The sequence below is a fragment of the Apodemus sylvaticus genome, chromosome 13 (genome assembly GCF_947179515.1).
Source record: "Apodemus sylvaticus chromosome 13, mApoSyl1.1, whole genome shotgun sequence".
NCBI lineage: Eukaryota > Metazoa > Chordata > Mammalia > Rodentia > Muridae > Apodemus > Apodemus sylvaticus.
The window spans coordinates 22,877,363-22,896,864 of record NC_067484.1 but is presented as its reverse complement, the minus strand read 5'-3'; the positions used below and the strand labels follow the sequence as shown (position 1 = coordinate 22,896,864).

At 44.0% G+C, this 19,502-nt stretch overlaps 1 protein-coding gene across 1 annotated transcript; it reads right to left on the bottom strand.

Annotated features, from left to right (window-relative positions):
- Window positions 1-5,383: 5,383 nt before the first annotated feature.
- On the bottom strand, window positions 5,384-17,802 carry Ska1 (spindle and kinetochore associated complex subunit 1). Its single transcript, XM_052155807.1, has 7 exons — window positions 17,587-17,802; window positions 16,803-16,898; window positions 11,913-12,037; window positions 10,777-10,868; window positions 8,327-8,464; window positions 6,443-6,612; window positions 5,384-5,967 (listed from the first exon to the last, which is right to left on the bottom strand). Exons 2-7 carry the CDS (start codon window positions 16,885-16,887, stop codon window positions 5,819-5,821), a joined length of 759 nt encoding a protein of 252 aa, XP_052011767.1. The 5' UTR covers window positions 16,888-16,898; window positions 17,587-17,802; the 3' UTR covers window positions 5,384-5,818.
- Between the last annotated feature and the right edge of the window lie 1,700 nt (window positions 17,803-19,502).

Here is a 19,502-nt window from a genome sequence, read left to right as displayed (position 1 = left end):
AAGGAGAGGCACCACTGTGGACAGCTCTTCAACACAGCAGCAAGCTGAGGTGGCATGGTGCTGCCACTTTGACAGCTCCTGTGGGGCACTTTAAAGTGGCCGTAGGGTGGGGCAGGAACAACGGCATCTATGCAGCTTCCAAGAGGCTGACTCTCTTACCAGGCTGGTAACTTTTAGTAATGCAGCTCTTCTGCAGTCACCCAAGTTGCTGAAATAAAGACCAATGGACCCTTTGGCTCACTAAACTGGACTTGGATAGGATGGTTGCTCTAATCTACAGTGGGCGCCCTATGGGTTGAAGAGAGTGTATATATGTCTACTCAGGAAGTTAACAGGACACCACGAACAGACAGACACCGGACAGAACGGGCAGGAGGTGGACCCGAGGGCAGAGCCAGGACAAGCATTTCTCTTCAAATTAAAAATGCCATTCACAAAACAATAAATAAGTCTGCCATTTTGCTTGAAAATGGTCATTTAAAATTAATGCCTTCATTATTCTCTTTATTCTTTATCAACAGCATATTGAGGCCTGCTCTTTTTAACATAACTGTAGCCATTTTGTATTTTAGTCTCCGTTTTGCTCAAAAGGTGAAAAACAACGTTTAGTTCTCAGACTCTGCTTCCTAGAAGTAATGATTTGTCACTGACACTGAAAAACTCTCCTAAAAGGTCATAAGACTATATGTTACTCATACCCTATTATCTTAGTCCTCTGGAAAATCCTAACCACCACCTCACTTACTAAAAGTCAGCTGATAATACTTTGTCTATCCAGACAAAATGTAAAACTGCTCCCTACCTTGCCTTCTGAACTTCTGAACTTGATTATTCCTATAAAAAGCCTGCCCTGAGAGCCGGCCAGTGTCAGTTTGACTACCCAGGCCTCTGTGCCCCTGACCAATCAGTCTTGGAGTGTGCATTCGATAATCTGTTCTTGCTTGACTGAGATCAGTATTCATGTGGTTTGTGAGGCGATTCCAGAACCCCAACACTGCATTCTTAAATCAACATAATTGATAAAAAATATAACGATAAATAAATGGCCCAAAGTTTCTTGCAGTTTGCAGAGTACTTGCCTGTTATGTGTAAGTACCTGGGTCCTAGCACCATAAAAAAAAAAAAAAAAAAAAGCCAGTGTCTGAAATGCAGGGCCTGTCACTTACTCTGTGGCCATCATGGTAATGTACACATTTTCCTTCTACTACAGGGATGAGCCTGGCAAGCAGACGGCACGCTATTAATAGACCAGACAACCTCCCCAGGCACAGAAGAGGAACACAGCAAAGTTCTTACAATCCAATTAGCATTTTCTCGTGACCCCTTTCAACTTCTTCACAGGTTATCATTTTCATTTCACTAAGAAAAGCTGTTTTCTTCTATAATACACCCACACACTGATCCCAAATATGCAGGGCTTTTCCCCCAAACGAATTAACTCTCCAAAAACCTGGATACCAGCTAGGCATCCCACAATTCAATGCTAACACTACCTAGAGTTAGTGTAGCTCCCTGACTAGGGGAAAGTCCTACAAGACTACCCCCACTTCAGATTACATCACAACTAGTGGGTCTCCAGATTACTCACGTTTCCAGCCTACGTGGCTACTGTGGTGGCTATTCCTGGTTGTCAGCCTACCTGCATCTGAACTGAACTACAATCCGGAGATGGAGGGCACACCTGATCCCGAGCCTGAGGCAGGAAGCCAACATGCCTTTGATGTGGATTAACATGAGCCTCTAATGCAGATCATGAGGCATAGGGGCCATGCTTATAACAGTGTATAATGAAAAGGAATTAAGGGAAAGTTTAGGTCCACGCCTTTAGTCCTAGCACTTAGAAGACAGGGGTATGAAGATCTCTTAGTTCAAGACCAACCTGGTCTACAGAGTAAGTTCCAAGAGAGCCATGCTTAGGCAGTGAAGGAAACTATCAAAACCAGACAGCTGGCGAAGAGCTACTTGAACAACAGGGCCATATTCCAGCCCCAGCAAGCAGCAGATCTTGGCAGCTTCGGCCATGTGGTTCTGGCTTTAGAGTCAAGCAATCTCTCTCTGCAACTAAGTTGCTGAGGCCACGTGTGTGGCAGGGGTGTCCCCTTGCAGAGGCCCAAACCGCTCATTGCATGAGGCTATGACGGGGAACCCTGGATTGCCTTGGGAGACCCCAAGGTGTTGGAGACGCCATGCCAAGGAAAGCTGGTATCGGAACCACTGCAGGAGAAAGAGATGTGTTGCCGTCAAGGAAGCTAAAAGGCGTTGGAGATCTGAAGAGCATTTTGACAGCAGGCATGAAGATGCAAGGTTCGGAGTTTGCCCAGCTGGTTTTCTTTGATCTTAATTTGGGCCAGTGTTTCCTCACTGTGCTCCCTGCTCTACATTTTGGGACAGTAATGTACATTCTGTGCCATGTTATAAGTATGAGATCTGCTGTTTTGATTTTGATATCATAGGGGATTACATCTGAGAGAATGGCATGAAGCGCAGATTTTGAACTTTGGACTTTTTAACATTGTATTTAACATTGGACATTTAACATTGTTGAGACTGTGATAGACTATGGGGACTTCTGAAGTTGGACTAAATGCATTTTGCATTATGTTATGGGTACAAGCCTATGGGGGCAGGGAGTGGAATGTGGTGGTTTGAATAGGAGCGGCCTCCAGAGATTCAGGCCTTGAATGCTTGGCCTTAGGGAGTGGCACTAGTAGGAGGCGTGGTCTTGTTGAAGAAGTGTTTCACTGTGGAGGTAGGACTTTGAAGTCTTAAATACTCTGGCTGCCTTCAGATCAAGAGGTAGAGCTCTCAGCTCCGCCAGCACCTTGTCTGCCTGTCTGTCCGCATGCTGCCATGCTTCCCACCACAATTACAGTGGACTAAACCTCTGAAACTGTAAGCAAGCCCCAATGAAATGTTTTCCTTTCTAAGAGTTGCCTTGGTCAACTTCACAGCAAGGAAACACTAAAACAGCTACAAAACAAAGTTCCTATAACCTATTATGATTAACTTCAACAGCAACTTGGCACAGATTAGTTACCTGCAGAACTGTCCTGATTGCCCGACTGATGTGGAAAGCCCAGCCTGGTTGCAGGCAGCACCTGCTGCTGGCAGTCCTGCTCTAAGAAGGATGTCAGCAGGAACACCATCTTGCCTTTTGCTGGGCTTGTCTTCTCTTTTGCCACTAAACAGATTTGCTGCTGCCGCCGAGGCTGCTTCCTTCACCAGCATTTCCAAGTGTTCACTGGACTAGGGACCAGTAGCTCCTGACAGACTGGACCACTCAGGCACCCAAGCCTGTGGACTAACTGCCGTTGCTGTTGTCTCTTCATACCGTGGGACCACTCTGATCACTGAGGCAACCAGCTTCAAGAACTGAGTAACTATTGGCTTCACAGCTTTTCCAGTGCGATTTAGCTGTTATATCTATTTTAAAATTTAAAACCTATTGTTATACCGAATTAAAGTACCCAGCCTAGCTAATTCCACTCTGTGCTCAGACTCCATCTTATGTCCAGCATGTCCTTAGTGTGAACTTAGTAACTAGAAAAACCACAACTTGTTCCAGGAACTAAGACACCCACAAGCAACAGCCAATCTACTACTCTTGGTACCAGGAAATGCCCATGACCTGGGCAATGACTCAAGTTAACTACAATTGCACATAGCAAGTTAAAACTGTCACTAGCTAAGCTCTAATTTGTGCAAGCTACGATTTCTGAAATGTCAACCAATCATGTAACTGTTAGTTGGGAAACCCCTCACCCTGCTTAAACTGTATAAAAAGACAACGCTGACACCAGCTCAGCACCTTCCACACCCATCCCCTGTGTTGGAGAAGTTGGCGAGCCCAAGCTTGAATAAAGACTCCTGGTGGTCTTTAGTAACCTGTGAGAACCCCATGGTCTGGGCGTAACATTAAAAATTTCATATATCTATTTTTTCATCCTGCTGGTTCTGTACCACTAGAGAATCCTGAATAAAACCCTATAGTTAGGAGTTTGGAGAACCCTGAATATAACCCCCTAGTTACGAGTTTGAAGAACCCTAAATATACCCCCTCATTAGGAGTCTGGTAATTTTGCTAGGACAACTTAAAAAATGCAGGCAAGCAGTGGACTTGACTTTAAGTACTGTTATAGTTTGTATATGCTTGAGCCAGGAAGTGGCATCACTTGGAGGTGTGGCCTTGTTAGAATAGGTGTGTCACTGTGGGCCTGGGCTTTAATACCCTTGTCGTAGCTACCTGGAAGCAGTATTCTGCTAGCAGCCTTCAGATGAAGATGTAGAACTCTCATCTCCTCCTGCACCATGCCTGCCTGGATGCTGCCATGCTCCTGCCTTGATGATAATGGACTGAACCTCTGAACCTGTAAGTCAGCCCCACTTAAATGTTCTTATAAGAGTTGCCTTGGTCATGGTTTACAGCAGTTAAGATCCTACTTGTTCACAGCAGAAAGACCCCAACTAAGACAAGGACATACCAAGGGTATCATAAAGCACACCAATCAGTAGCTGGACAAAGAGGCTACCTCAAAGGTCTCCACCACAGGAATGTCTGTCCATGTCCAGCTGGGATACACCACTTTCCTGGCACATCAAAGTATTTTCCAACCAGGAAGCTCCCCAAAGTTCTCACAGATAAGCACAAAGCCTGTCAGCATGACCAACCATCTCCAGCCCCAGCAAGCAGCAGAACTTGGCAGCTTTGGCCAAGTGGTTTTGGCTTTAGAGACAAGAAATCTCTCTCTGCAACTAAGTTGCTGAGGCCAGATGTGCAACAGGGGTATCTCCCTCCCTGGGAGCAGGAGAATGGCTCCAAACTGCAACTTTCTAGTCATGGCTTAGTCTTTCTGGTAACCAGTGCCCAACTTAAATCTACCCAAGAATCACCTCACTAGAATCAGAGCAAAAGATGTTCTGATCAGAGAAAATTTTCAAAGGTGTTTGAGAGCTACAGTCAAGAATTTGGTTCAGCACAAGGCGCACCTATCACCTAAGACTTTACAAGGATTTGTTAAATCCTGAACAAGGAACCAGAAGTGAAGTTGTTATCCATATCATACCATATGACAGCATCTCTGAACTTCAGGACAGGTTGAAGCCTCCAGGCTTATACTGAATGCATTTTAGGCAAGCTGCTCCCTGCCGGCACGTGGAAAAACAGTAATCAGACTTTCTGCCACAGAGGGCCTGGGCGTCCACCATCTTTGCCGACATCACACTCACGCTCAGGGTATCTGCACTTAACAGAGCTTCACGTTTTCCACTGTGCCCCTCGTGTAGAGGCTTCTCACGGCAGTGCTTCAATACTTACCGCAATGCAGTGATTTTGATTTTTTTAATTAACTTTTATGTTGGCACGCAAAGAAATGACTCCCATTACTACATTTTTATATATCTTGTGGCATCATACTTTATTCTAATCCACCTCCTGCCCATGTACTACCCTTCCCCTGGTTGGTTCCCAGATAATCCTTCCCTCTGTTCTCCTAGCACAGCGGTCCAATGCCTTCTCTGTTCCCCTATTATCCATACTTCTCAAGATCCTCCTTCTGGTTTGAGGATCCACACACACTCTTATACACACATAGGTTCCACATGAAACAGAATTTGTCTTTCTGATTGGCCTATTGTGCTCGTGAGCTCCAGCTTCATCCACATTCCTAAAGGCAGTACATTTTGAAAATATATATGCTTTATCCAAAGTTTTACTTCTGTAACAAACAAGGCCAGGAAATGGAGACACTAAAAACATATATGAAATTTCAAGACTACCCTCTATACCCTACTGCCAATCAGTCCCAAGTCTTCAATAGCCTCAGGTTATGACATATCGGGTAAGTCCTCCCCCTCGGACCTCTGACAGCCTCTGGCAATGGCGCAAAATGCTCATGATCACATGAAACTTCTTGTCAACTTTTAAAGGCGTGAATTCCTTTACATCAGCTTCCACGATAAAATGGTGACCTTAAAAGAGAAATGCGAGGCTCTGATTGTCATGCAGCCAACTCTCCCGAAGTTTTTATGGTGTCCCCTTGTGAATGGCTGAGTCCACTTACTGTCCCTCTCCAACTACAAACCATGGAGAGCAACGGTATTCCTGAAATGATGTTGCCTCTATCATCCCAACTGATGAAGGCCAAAAGCATCCCGGCTGGTGTTGGGAAGCCCTAACCGCCCACCCAGACATTCTGTGCCTTAGCAAAGGGAACCCACAACAACTCTATCGGCTAACTAAAGACCTGGGCTGCACCGAGAACTCTGTCCAGTCTGCAAAACTGGGCAAGGGTGTTGTGAGGACTGACGCCTGGCCAGCTGCCGAGCGTGGGGACATGCAGCTTAGCTGGAGATGGCAAACCGCTAGGGGCAGCCGCTTCTAGAAGAGCTGCTTTTCTCACTGGGATTCTGCAGCAGCTAACACCCTCAGAGCCCATCGCTTTACCTTTCGTGTCCTTCGTTTCTTCATTAATAAATCTTTGGTAGAGCTTTCTCTTCACAGAGCTCATAGATGATTTTGGTTGATGTATAATCTTATATTTACTAACTACTGCGTTGTTAATTTCCTTAATAACATCATTAATTTGACAATATGTTAAACGGGATTTCATGTACCTGTTTTACAAAAAAGGATATAGTTATTCTGAGTTTACATTTATTCATATTACAAATATATTAAATATATAGACTTACTTCTGCTACTTTTTAAAATAAGATAAAATATAACATAAAACAAAAACATATTGGAATTGGACAAACAGAAGGAAAAGAGTCCAAGAAAAGGCAGAAGAACCAAGACTCACTTGTTTGCACACTCAGGAATTTCTGAAAACCACTACACTGTGGTGGTTTGAATGGCACTATTAGAAGGTGTGGCCTTGTTGGAAGAAGTGTGTCACTGTACTGGCGGGCTCTGAGGGCCACTAGTGCTCAAGCTATGCCCATTGCAGAAAAAGAGACCCTCTTCCTGGCTGCCTGCAGAAGCCAGTCTCTCTTCCTCGCTGCCTTCTGATCAGGATGTAGAACTCTCTGCTCCTCCAGCACCATGTCTGCCTATAGGCTGCCCTGTTTCCTGCCATAAAAATGGACTGAACCTCTGATCCTGTAAGTCAACCCCAATTAAATGTTTGCCTTTATAAGAGTTGCTTTGGTCTCGGTGTCTCCTCGCAGCCATAAAACCCAAACTAAGACGATATGTGCAGAGGACCTGGGGAAGACCTGCACATGGACACTTTGTGAGTTCAAATGTGCTTTGATCATGTTGACTGAGGGCTTTGCTTTCTTGGTGCTCTCCATGCCCTGTGGCTCTGAACACTCCCGCCTCCTCTACTGCAGGGTTCCCTGAGCCCTGAGGGAGGGATTTGATTGACACATGTCATTTAGAGCTGAGTGTTTCTAATGTATGTAGTTGCTCTTTAACAATCATCACACAAACTTTTCCTTTGAGAAATATATTTCTTTTTTGATGACACTATTCCCTGCAAACTGTGAGCATACCTATATAACACAAAAGTTTCTACAAGAAAAGTAGCAAACACCAAAACCACAAAGTGACAGTACAAGCTGGTCATGGTAGCACACACCTTTAATCCCAGGGCTTAGGAGAAGAGACAAGTAGATCACTGTGAGTTCGAGACCAGCCTGGTCTACATAATGAGTTCTAAACCAGCTAGGACTACAAAGTGGGTTCCTGACAAACACTTCCCAACCTTTTTACTTCAACACACTACTAATCAACATACATGACTGGTAAGTCATAAAGCTGGGCTGAATGTAGCTGGTCTTTGCTACTTCATAGGTTCTTTTTCCTTTTACTCCCCTGCACCCGTTTCACTCCCTAAAACTAAATAGAGAAAGAAAGATAGAGGGGAGAAAGAGAACCCTGAATCTAATTTCTTTCCAAAGCATTCCTCCCAGTTCCCAGCCCAGCCCCTTCAAATGGTTCTCCCAACCATTCCTCCCTCAGTTCGACAACAGTCAGCTTAAACAGCCCCTTCTCCCTGTATCCCAGTATTGGCAGCCCCAACTGTTCTATCCGGTCTGCTCTGCTCGGTTCTCCTGGTCCAACTGTATCCTAACGATCGAACCTTCTGTACCAACTGCCTTCTCTTCTCACTCTGCTAAACCAATCTTTCTCAACCTTAGCTGGCTTTATAATATCTGATCTTATTCCCAGAAATCCAAGAGGCAACCAACACTGAATGTCATCGGGACGAGTAGTTCTAACAGCTAATTCTTAAAAGGCCAGCTGACTAGCAAGTGGAGATCCTTTAAAGGAGCACGAGATAAATTCCTGCAGTTGAATACTAGAATTACACTCAGTACTTACGCAGGAACGCCATCGAACTCATCAGTAGTTATAAAGTGCATTTCCTTAATAACTCTCTGCTGTTTGGGAGGCTTCTTCTGAGGTACAGGCTCCTCAACTTTAACTGACTCTTTAGGATCCAGATCTGGCTTGTGAACTCTATAGAACAGAGATGAACATGCAGACAGGCAAGTGTCAGAATTAAGTAGCAGAGCGAACATGTTTTTTAAACTAGGGGAAATATCTGTAAATGTGTGACATATCCTTGTTTAATAATTTTATAGCCAACCTTTCTTTGGATCCCTACCCCTTGGTGATGAAGATCTCAATTGTAAGAGGCATTTTGAAAACTAAGTCAGTAAATCTTCAGAGTACGGCTATTTTTATGTATTTACCTGACCATGTCATACACAGAATGCACACCACACGCCTTCCACAGTATTCCTATTTGCTTCTCAAAGTCAACATGTGTAAAGCTGAGCTCACCTCCAACCAGCTTTCCTTTTGCATTTTCCTAGCTCTGAACCTGGAAACGCCAGTCATCTTCCGTGTACCCTAGTGTATTCTGTTAATCGCTACTAATATCACGGACTCAGCACGAGCCACAGGTTCCTGAACTTGCTCTACAGCAGATGAAGTCTAGAAATGCACTGTTGAGTGCAGTCTAGGAACGGGCTGTAGCTTTTACGCTGTTTAACTGCCTAGACAGAAGAGACATCTGCTGCCATAATGCATGAACTATTCCAAGAAAGAAAAGAGCAGATCAGGAAAATACAGATCCCACACAGAAAGAAGCAGTGGAATTCCCCAGAAAGACAACTGGAGATCAGACCCAGAGCGCAACAAACATAACAGGTTATTGTGGGTGGTCAATAAAATCTGGACTACTGTCTTGGCTGTGCAGTAAAATTACAGCAGGAATTACAATAAAAATGAAGTGATGACACCATACTCCTGTGGGTAGTGAATGCCCACACTACCTCCACCATTAAACTGGCTGAATCTTCCCTGAACTTTCTCTTCTTGACTATGTACTAAGGACAGGCCTGATGACTCTCACTTGCCCGGCTGACTGGCTGGATAACTGAAGCTGGGCTGCGGCAGTTCTGTTATGCTGGCCATACTCCTCTGGCTATCCACTATCCAGCCCACTCTACAGTCTGACTCATGACCACGAGGCTCAGCCGTGGCTTTCTCCAGCGGTGCTCTCTCCCTCTTGGAAGGAATTTCTAAGCATCATCAAGGCCAGAACAGCGATTACCTCTGCTGCAGAGGGAGGGGCTGCATCAGAAGTATTTTAGGGTACTAGTTCTATCCTATTCTAAATTTAGCTCATTTGTATTGATTTACTATTCTTCAATTTTATCATATACTACCATAACCACACACACACACACACATATATATATATATGTATATATACATATATATATATATGCTACACTTCAAAAATTAAAAATTAATTAAGCTATGAACATTTGTACCTGCTAAAAGTACCTGATAGAAACAATTTTGGTGTCAGGACTGGAGAGAAGGAGCAGAGATGGGAGTCCAGGAAAGGTAGAGGCACAACAGAGAAACTCTTATAGACAAGATCTTATCCAGAGCCAGGCAATGTGAACAAGGCAGAGGAAAAGACACAGTACCGAGAGACATTATGGGATAGCTGGTGGCCGGGAGAACAAAAAGCAGTGAAGACAGAAGACCCTGCCAAGGCAACACAAGACATAGGTTTTCCGCTGGGCTGAGATGGCGCACGCCTTTAATCCTAGCACTTGGGGAGGCAGAGGCAGGCGGATTTCTGAGGTCGAGGCCAGTCTGGTCTACAGAGTGAGTTCCAGGACAGCCAGGGCTACACAGAGAAACCCACATCTGAGAAATGCAGGATGACAGCCAAGGCGACAGGGCAGTATGGAAACAGCATCCGAACAGAGTGGGCGAGCAAAGGAAACAGACACGGAGCGCAGGAAGCACTCGGCTCCCTATACCTTCAAGCCGCCATTCTCACAAGAGCAGTGGCAGCGGAACGCCAGGCACGAGGGCTGCTGGGAGAGTGGCAAGGGTGACGCTGGTGGCTTCTCCAGTTGTTTCTCAGGACTCACAGGGCCTATCTTTCCCTAAAGGCAGTGGTTACCCTGGTTCTCAAGGGTCAAGGGAGATACTACCCAGAGGTCAAAATCTTGGTGATGACAAGGCATTCACTGTCAACCTGGCAGGAGGCAGGAGACTGTTATCTAGGGGAAGAAGTGAAGCCACTGAGTACCCTCTTCTATTCTATTCTATCCTCACAGCAAAGAACGGCCTGGCCAAAGTCCAAAGGAGTGAGGAGACAGGGAAGAATGGCTTCTACTGCAAGAGTCAAGAAACTGAATGAAAACTTAGAAAAAAAAAATCAAGTACATGACAGAAAATAACTGAGATATCCATTTCCATAAATACCTCCAGACAGCAAGAATCAGAAGTATACTTACAAGCTCTGGGTCACTTGAGGCAAGTGGACAGGAACATGTTCTTTAAGATGCTCCACATCTTTAAATTCTTCTTCAAGAGATTCACAGAGCTCCTAAATTTTAAAAATGCTTGTTAAGAAGACATCTTTCTCTACATGTGATGTGTGACGTAAGACACAAGCTCAGGAAGGACCATGACACTAAGTCCTTGGAAGCGTCAAATGCACCAGTCCATGGCTGATCCCAGAGGCGGGGACGAGAACCTCAGGCTGACACAAAGCTTCCTGCCCCAGGCTCTCAATCATGTGACCAGACTTCATATCCCAGGGGAACACACTCTACACCCTGAGTTCCAGGAAAGATGAAAACTAACAGGCCAATACTGTGCTCCATTTTGAACATTTTCCTTTTCAAGAACTAAATTATGTTCAAGGCTACCACTTTCCTTTCAAGTAGAGATTACACTAAGCTTAACTGTGTCCATCCCTAGAGCTGAAAAAGTCTTCTCAGACAAGGACTGCACGCTGGAGGGACCTGGAAGCTACCTTTGCAAGCTCACTGAGCACTCCAATGCTGCAACAGCCGCAGGAGATAACCGCGGTGCAATCTGTTTTCCTCATTAGGAAAGTACACAAATGCTCTTATTAGCTGATGTTAATTAGAAGAGTTATTCAGAACAAAACGTGCAAGTGAGTGAAATACAAGCTTTTCTTCAATGAGGAGTCCCTACAGTTTATAAAAATGAGGAAACAGAGGGTAGCTAAGAAACAGCTATTATTCTTCAAATGAGCACCCGGAGACCACATGAGGTGGCACGGCTTTCTCAGGGTGGCAGAGATGACCAAGGTGAGGCGCCACATCTGGTGCAAGGCAGTTGTTCTCACGTGGCATTCCGCCAAGGAATCCTCTGCCTATATTAAACCTACCAAGAATTCTTTAGAAAATTTACTTTTTAGTAAAGTTCTACGCTATTGGCCATTAGCATGAAGAAAGAAATGGCTGTCATTCTTAACTTCGTTATGTTGAGAACCCAATGTAACTTTATAGACTCACAGTTTACGAAGCCATAAACACTATAAACAATAATGACCTTACAAATGGCCTGATGATGAACCTTTCTCGGCTCATTGCCTTCTTTCAAGTTAGGAAAGCTTTACCTTGAGTGAAATGTTAGTTTGTTCTTGATACTGAATTTCCAATTCCAGTTTATTTAGAAGCTCATTTATTGTAATGATCTCATCTCCTATTTTACTTAACGTGGTCTTCAAGGCAGGGTCTTGGCCTATTATAAAGAAACAGAAAATGGAAAATAATGTATGTATAAAACCAAAGCATACAAGTCCCACGGGAACTCTTGGGACAGACACCTACAACTCAGAAAAACATTTGAGTGGGAAAAGGACAAATCCTTCTTCATGAAGACCTGTCCCCACAGGTCATCTTAAATTGTCTGTCTTGTTCTGTTGCTAATGTATGACACGTTTTTGCTATGCAATAGCCCAGGCTGACCTGGAACTTAGATTCCCCCTGCCTCAGGCTCTTCAGGGAGGGCTTACAGATGTGTGCCACCACGCCTGGCCTAACTTTCATTCCCAAGTAGTATGGAAAAGGAGGAAAAGAGAGGCAAGTCCAAAGTGTTTCCTGGAGCTTTTATTTCTGGTAAATTCCTTTAATACAAGGAAACCTTTAGGAATAACCTAACCTGTAGGTGTGTAAACACCTGTATACAGACCTAGCTGAGCATACATCAGAAAGAAGCAATTAGGGGCTGGAGAGATGGCTTAGAGGTTAGGAGCACTGACTGCTCTTCCAGAGGTCCAGAGTTCAAATCCCAGCAACCACATGGTGGCTTAAGAACCATCTGTAATGAGATCTGATGCCCTCTTCTGGTATGTCTGAAGACAGTTACAGTGTATTTACATATGATAAATAAAACCTTAAAAAAAAAAAGCAAGAAAAGAAAGAGGCAATTCTTCCCACACACCGACATGAGCTGGAACTCAGATAGGCAGGGCATGTGAGCAGAGGCTACAACAAACCCAGTCAGTACATGTAGAGGGATATTAGAGAGGAGGCTTCCCGTCTCAGTGACTACATACCCATAGTAAAGTAATGACTTGACTATGGATAAGATCCAATGGCTTTTAAGGCTTCAAACCACATGGTGTCAGAAATGAAAACCTCACGTGAGGCTGTGACTACTTCAAGGAACATATTCTTTTTGGGGGAGGTGAGGGTGAGACAAGGTTTCTCTGTGTAGCCCTGGCTGTCCTGGAACTTGCTCTGTAGACAAGGCTGGCCTCAAATTCACAGAGGCCTCCTTAATGCTGGGACTACAGGTGTGTACCACGACACATGGCCAGAGGACATTTGCTTAAGGAAAATCTGAAAAACTTCAATTGCCAGGGAGAGAAGCCTACGTTCAGACTGCCCTTCAAGAGTGTTTGCATAGTGGAGGTGGGCCTGAAGATAGCGGTAGCTAGCTTTGGAAATTTGTAATATAAGTTTACAGTTCATCCTTGCTCGTCAAAACCCTTAACCAGAGATAGAAACAACAAATCCAGACCAGTGAAAACCCTGGGGACCTGGAAGAAGCAAAGACATGATGTTTATATTTATAAACAGCATATTTACACTTCTTGTATCACCTAGCCCCTCTCTAGATTCATAGATGTGTGAGGGACTGGAAAACTTGAAGTTCCTTCCTACCTACAAATACAAGTGACTTAGAACAAGCAAGATGGCTCTGCAGGTAAAGGTACCTACTGACAGCCGGGCGTGGTGGCACACACCTTTAATCCCAGTACATGGGAGGCAGAGGCAGGCGGATTTCTGAGTTCGAGGCCAGCCTGGTCTACACAATGAGTTCCAGGACAGCCAGGGCTACACAGAGAAACCCTGTCTCAAAAAACCAAAAAAAAAAAAAAAAAAAAATCCTATTCCATTGATCTGCTTGCCATGGCTTTACCAATACCATGCAGTTTTTATCACTATTGCTCTGTAGTAAAGTTTGAGGTCTGGGATACTGAATCCCCCAGAAGTTCTTTTACTGTTGAGAATAGTTTTAGCTATCCTGGCTTTTTTGTTATTCCAGATGAATTTGAGAATTGCTCTTTCTAGCTCTATGAAGAACTGGGCTGGAATTTTGATGGGGATTGCATTGAATCTGTAGATTGAATCTGTAGATTGCCTTTGGCAAGATTGCCATTTTAACTATATTAATCCTGCCAATCCACGAGCATGGAAGATTTTTCCATTTTCTGAGATCTTCTTCGATTTCCTTCTTTAGAGATCTGAAGTTCTTGTCATATGGGTCTTTCACTTGTTTGGTTAGAGTCACCCCAAGATACTTTATGCTGTTTGTGGCTATTGTGAAGGGTGTCATTTTCTTAATTTCTTTCTCAGTCTGCTTATCCTTTGAGTATATAAAGGCTACTGATTTGCTTGAGTTGATTTTGTAGCCAGCCACTTTGCTGAAGTTGTTTATCAGCTGTAGGAGTTCTCTAGTAGAGTTTTTTGAGTCACTTAAGTATACTATCATATTGTCTGCAAAAAAGATAGCCTTTTCAACAAATGTTGCTGGTTCAATTGGAGGTCAGCATGCAGAAGAATGTGAATCGATCCATTCTTATCTCCTTGTACTAAGCTCAACTCCAAATGGATCAAGGACCTCCACATAAAACCTGACACACTGAAACTAATAGAAAAGAAACTGGGGAAGACCCTTGAGGACATGGGCACATGGGCATGTTCTATTCAGGGGAAAAGTTCCTGAATAGAACACCAATAGCTTATGCTCTAAGATCAAGAATTGACAAATGGGACCTCATAAAACTACAAATTTTCTGTAAGGCAAAGAACACTGTCAAAAGGACAAAACATCAACCAACAGATTGGGAAAGGATCTTCACCAACCCTAAATCTGACAGAGGGCTAGTATCTAATATATACAAAGAACTCAAGAAGGCAGAACCCAGAGAACCAAATAACCCCATTAAAAAGGGCTAAACAAAGAATTTTCATATGAAGAACTTCTTAGGGCTGAGAAGCACCTTAAGAAATGTTCAACATCATTAGTCATTAGGGAAATGCAAATCAAAACAACCCTGAGATTTCACCTCACACCAGTCAGAATGGCTAAGGTCAAAAAATCAGGAAACAGCAGGTATTGGCAAGGATGTGGAGAAAGAGGAACACTTCTCCACTGCTGGTGGGATTGCAAGATGGTGCAACCACTTTGGAAATCAGTCTGGTGGTTCCTCAGAAAACTGGGCATGACATTTCCGGAGGACCCTGCTATACCACTCCTAGACATATACCCAGAGGATTCCCTGGCATGCAATAAGGACACATGCTCCACTATGTTAATAGCAGCCCTATTTGTAGTAGCCAGAAGCTGGAAAGAACCCAGGTATCCCTCAACGGAGGAATGATACAAAAAAATGTGGTATATTTACACAATGGAGTACTACTCAGCCATTAGAAACAATGAATTCATGAAATTCTTAGACAAATGGATGGAGCTGGAGAACATCATACTAAGTGAGGTAACCCAGACTCAAAAGATCAATCATGGTATGTACTCACTGATAAATGGATATTAGCCTAGAAATTTTGAATACCCAAGACATAATCCACATATTAAATGATGTCCAAGAAGAATGGAGGAGTGGCCCCTGGTTCTGGAAAGACTCAGTGCAGCAGCATAGGGCAATACTGAACAGGGAAGTGGGAAGGAGTGAATGGAGGAACAGGGGGAGGAAAGAGGGCTTATGGGACTTTCGCGGAGTGGGGAGCCAGAAAAGGGGAAATCATTTGAAATGTAAATAAAGAATATATCGAATAAAAAAATAAATAAATAAAATTTAAAAAAAGAAAACGGTACCTACTGCCTTGACTAACTAACAACCTGGTTTTGATCACGGTGGAAGCAAAGAAGCAACTCCTACAAGCTCACACACGATATACTTAAGTAAATAAAAGCTAACAAAACACTGCTTTAAGATTAACTTTGAAAGTGTTAAGACCAGTCAGGAGGCGGAGGCAGGAGAATCTTTGTGAGTTGAAGGCCACTTGGTCTACAAAGTTCCAGGACAGCAAGGACTACAGAGAGACAACCTATCTCAAAAAGAAAAAAAAAAAAAGAAAGAAAGAAAGAAAAGAAACTGTGTGTGTGTGTTTCAAACAAAGCACACATGCAAAGGATGAACTACAAGTAAGTGAAGAACATCTGAAATTCGATGGCATTTGCTGTACAGAAGCAGAAGGGAGTAGAAATACTGAAGGACCTAGAAAGCTTACTACACGAAAGGACACGGAAAACTTAACACTTAGTAAGTGCCAATTACCTCGCTGCTGTGAGGACTAGTGTGTTACTCTTATTTGGCACTGCTACTTCTGACGCTAAATTCATAACAACTAAAATGAATTGGTAAGTTCATTTCAGAGTTTTTGAGGGGTTTTTTGGGGTTTTTTTTTTTTTGGGAGGGGGAGGCTGGGTCTCAAATACATAGCTCTATATATCCTAGAATTCACTATGAAGGCTAGGTTGGCGGCCTTAAACTCTGAGAGCTGCCAGCCTCTGCCTCCTGAGTACTGGGATTACTGTTTTTTCTGTCCCAGAAGAATTTAAGTAAAATGAAATATTCAATAACAACTAAAATGAATTGGTAAGTTCATTTCAGAGTTTTTGAGGGGTTTTTTGGGTTTTTTTTGGGGGGGGGAGGCTGGGTCTCAAATACATAGCTCTATATATCCTAGAATTCACTATGAAGGCTAGGTTGGCGGCCTTAAACTCTGAGAGCTGCCAGCCTCTGCCTCCTGAGTACTGGGATTACTGTTTTTTCTGTCCCAGAAGAATTTAAGTAAAATGAAATATTCACCCATTACTTTACATCCCCTCTGCATTATTCAAGACAGTGACACTGGCGTGTTTTGAAAAATCACCATTGGACATCTAAAATTACCTTATTAAGAGACAGCCACAGCAGAACAATAATAATCAAGACGTATTGTGTGTACCCCAAATCTGAGTCTGTTTTACTTACCAAGATTTCTAATCAACAGAATTTTCTTAATATTCTCAATCTTCTCATTAACATAAGTGCATAACTGTTCTAGATCTGAGGCCATCCTTTAAGCACCTAAATAAAACATAAAGAAACGCCTTTAAAAAGAAAGTAAAAGCCGGGCGGTGGTGGCGCACGCCTGTAATCCCAGCACTCTGGGAGGAAGAGGCAGGCGGATTTCTGAGTTCGAGGCCAACCTGATCTACAGAGTGAGTTCCAGGACAGCCTGGACTACACAGAGAAACCCTGTCTCAAAAAAAAAAAAAAAGAAAGAAAGAAAGAAAAGAAAAGAAAAAAAGAAAGTAAAGCAAAATTTCTGTTCACTTTCAGTATCTAAAAATATTCATAAGTAAACAACTCTGAAAGGAAAGAACACAATCGTGGACTGTTTTTTTTTTTCTTTTCTAATTCCACAAAACTCGGTGTCTAACAAACACACAATGGTAACGTGTCTTGGAGGCTCCTGCAATCCTGGCATCTTAAGCCAAAGCTGCCGTCTCCTTCTAGGCTGATGTATGTAAGTGGAGAGAAAGGTCCACAGTCTCTTGACATCGCGACCCGACATCGTCAAGTTCATGCTTGAGGACTGTGCCATGCAGCTACCAAGAACAAAAATGGAAAGAAGAAAAAAAAAAAAAAAAAAAAAAGAACAACCCCTCATAACAATTACGATTTTGCGCAGGCCTAGGTTGGCCGCGCCGGGCTGGAACCCGCAGCCGGGGAAGGCGGGGGGCCGACCCTCCGTGCCGCACGATCCCCGCACCTGCTAAGCGATGCCTCCTCGGGCGGCTTCCGAGCGAGTGACCTCACGGAGTCTGGAGCGAAGAGCCTGCACTACGGCTGGGGACTGGCTGCACCGGACCACGACCGAAACGCCAAATTGCGAAACCGACTTCCAGAGCCAAAATTCAAACTGTCCGCCGGATGCGCCTCCGCGCAGGCGCACAAAGGCATTCTCCCAACAGCGCAGACTCAGCTAGTGCAAGACTTTCCGCTGGACTACACAGTGTCTGGGCGGGGCCGTGGGCGGGGCCTGGGGCGGAGTTAGGGCAGGATTGGATCGCTTTTGGCTAGGATGGCTTTTGGCTTGGATAGCTTTTTGAGACCAGGTGCTCTAGGGTGAACTCAGTTGGTCATCCAAATGTGACCACAGCCCAGCTAGAGGCCTAGAGTTCGAGATAACGTGAGCAGCACAAACAGTGGTTCTCGAACCTGCTGCAGAGTCATCAGGTGCAGCTTTTATAAACAACAGGAAGCCGGGCGGTGGTGGCGCACGCCTGTAATCCCAGCACTTGGGAGGCAGAGGCAGGCGGATTTCTGAGTTCGAGGCCAGCCTGGTCTACAGAGTGAGTTCCAGGACAGCCAGGGCTGCACAGAGAAACCCTGTCTCGAAAAAACAAAAACAAACAAACAAACAAACAAAACAACAGGAACTGGGAGCAAATTATGAGCTCAGATGCTCAGAGCATGTTTTTAAAATACTCCCAGATGATTCCAAAAAGCAGCCAAATTGGTGAGCTTAAAGATTCTACCTTTAATGGGGATTAGATACTTTAGAGTGGAAACCAAGGAAACTCACTTCAGATACAGAAGTTTAAAAAACGAAAGCTCTATTTTCTGGATGCTCAGGGAGGCAGCCAGTTCAAGATCTAAACATCCAAAAGGAACATTAGATCCGGAGCTCAGCGTGATAAGCTGACAAAGGAGCCCCTCAGTTGCATGTAGTTAAGGCATAACAGGTTATACATTTTTACAACTTATGCACCTAGGTTTAAATAACAGAAATTTCTATATTATTTACTGGTTAACAGACAAAGAAACATTTGGAGATGTGAAATAGGTGTTCGTACCTAGGCCTGGGAACTTGAATTTGTTTGACCCTGCCCACAGATGAAGAAATTGTCCTTGAGATGACTGGACTCAGACAACTGTTTAGGGTTGGGGAGAGCTTTGGTCTTGTATTTTGATGCTAATTCCACTCCTGGGCCCGGCTGCAGACTAGGAGTTGATCACAGGTGCCTTGTGAACCTTCTCCCCACCTTAACTTTTCTTTTATTCTTTTGGTTTTTTGAGACAGATTTCTCCCTATAGCCCTGGATATTCTGGAACTCACTTTGTAGACCAGGCTGGCCTCGAACTCAGAAATCCACCTGCCTCTGCCTCCCAAGTGCTGGGATTAAAGGCGTGTGCCACCACTGCCCGGTGTATTTTTAAAAATGATGATAGTAATAATACATTTCTTTATTCCCACTTAGGGTTTCACGGCTGTAAGAGACACCATGACAAAGGCAATTCTTACAAAGGAAAACATTTAATCAGAGCTTGCTTACAATCTTAGAGGATCAGTGGGGGGGGGGCATGCTGAAGGGGGCTTTTAAAGCTTCCAAGCTCACCCACCACAAAACAAGGCTGCGCTTCCTGATCCTTCTCAAGCGGCTCAGCTCCCTGGTAACTAAGCGTTCAAATATATGAGCCTGTGAATTCTCAAACTACTGTAGTTGCCTTGCTTGTGGTGTTTTATCACAGCAATAGAAAAGCAACTGAGTTCACAAGCACAACAGCCAGGCCGTATCCAGAAGATGCATTTCATAGCATCCTCTGTATCCTTTGACTCAGTTCATCTGCCCTTCTTCCCTGGCATGCCGGAGCCTTGCAGAGATGGTAGAGATGTTTCATTTG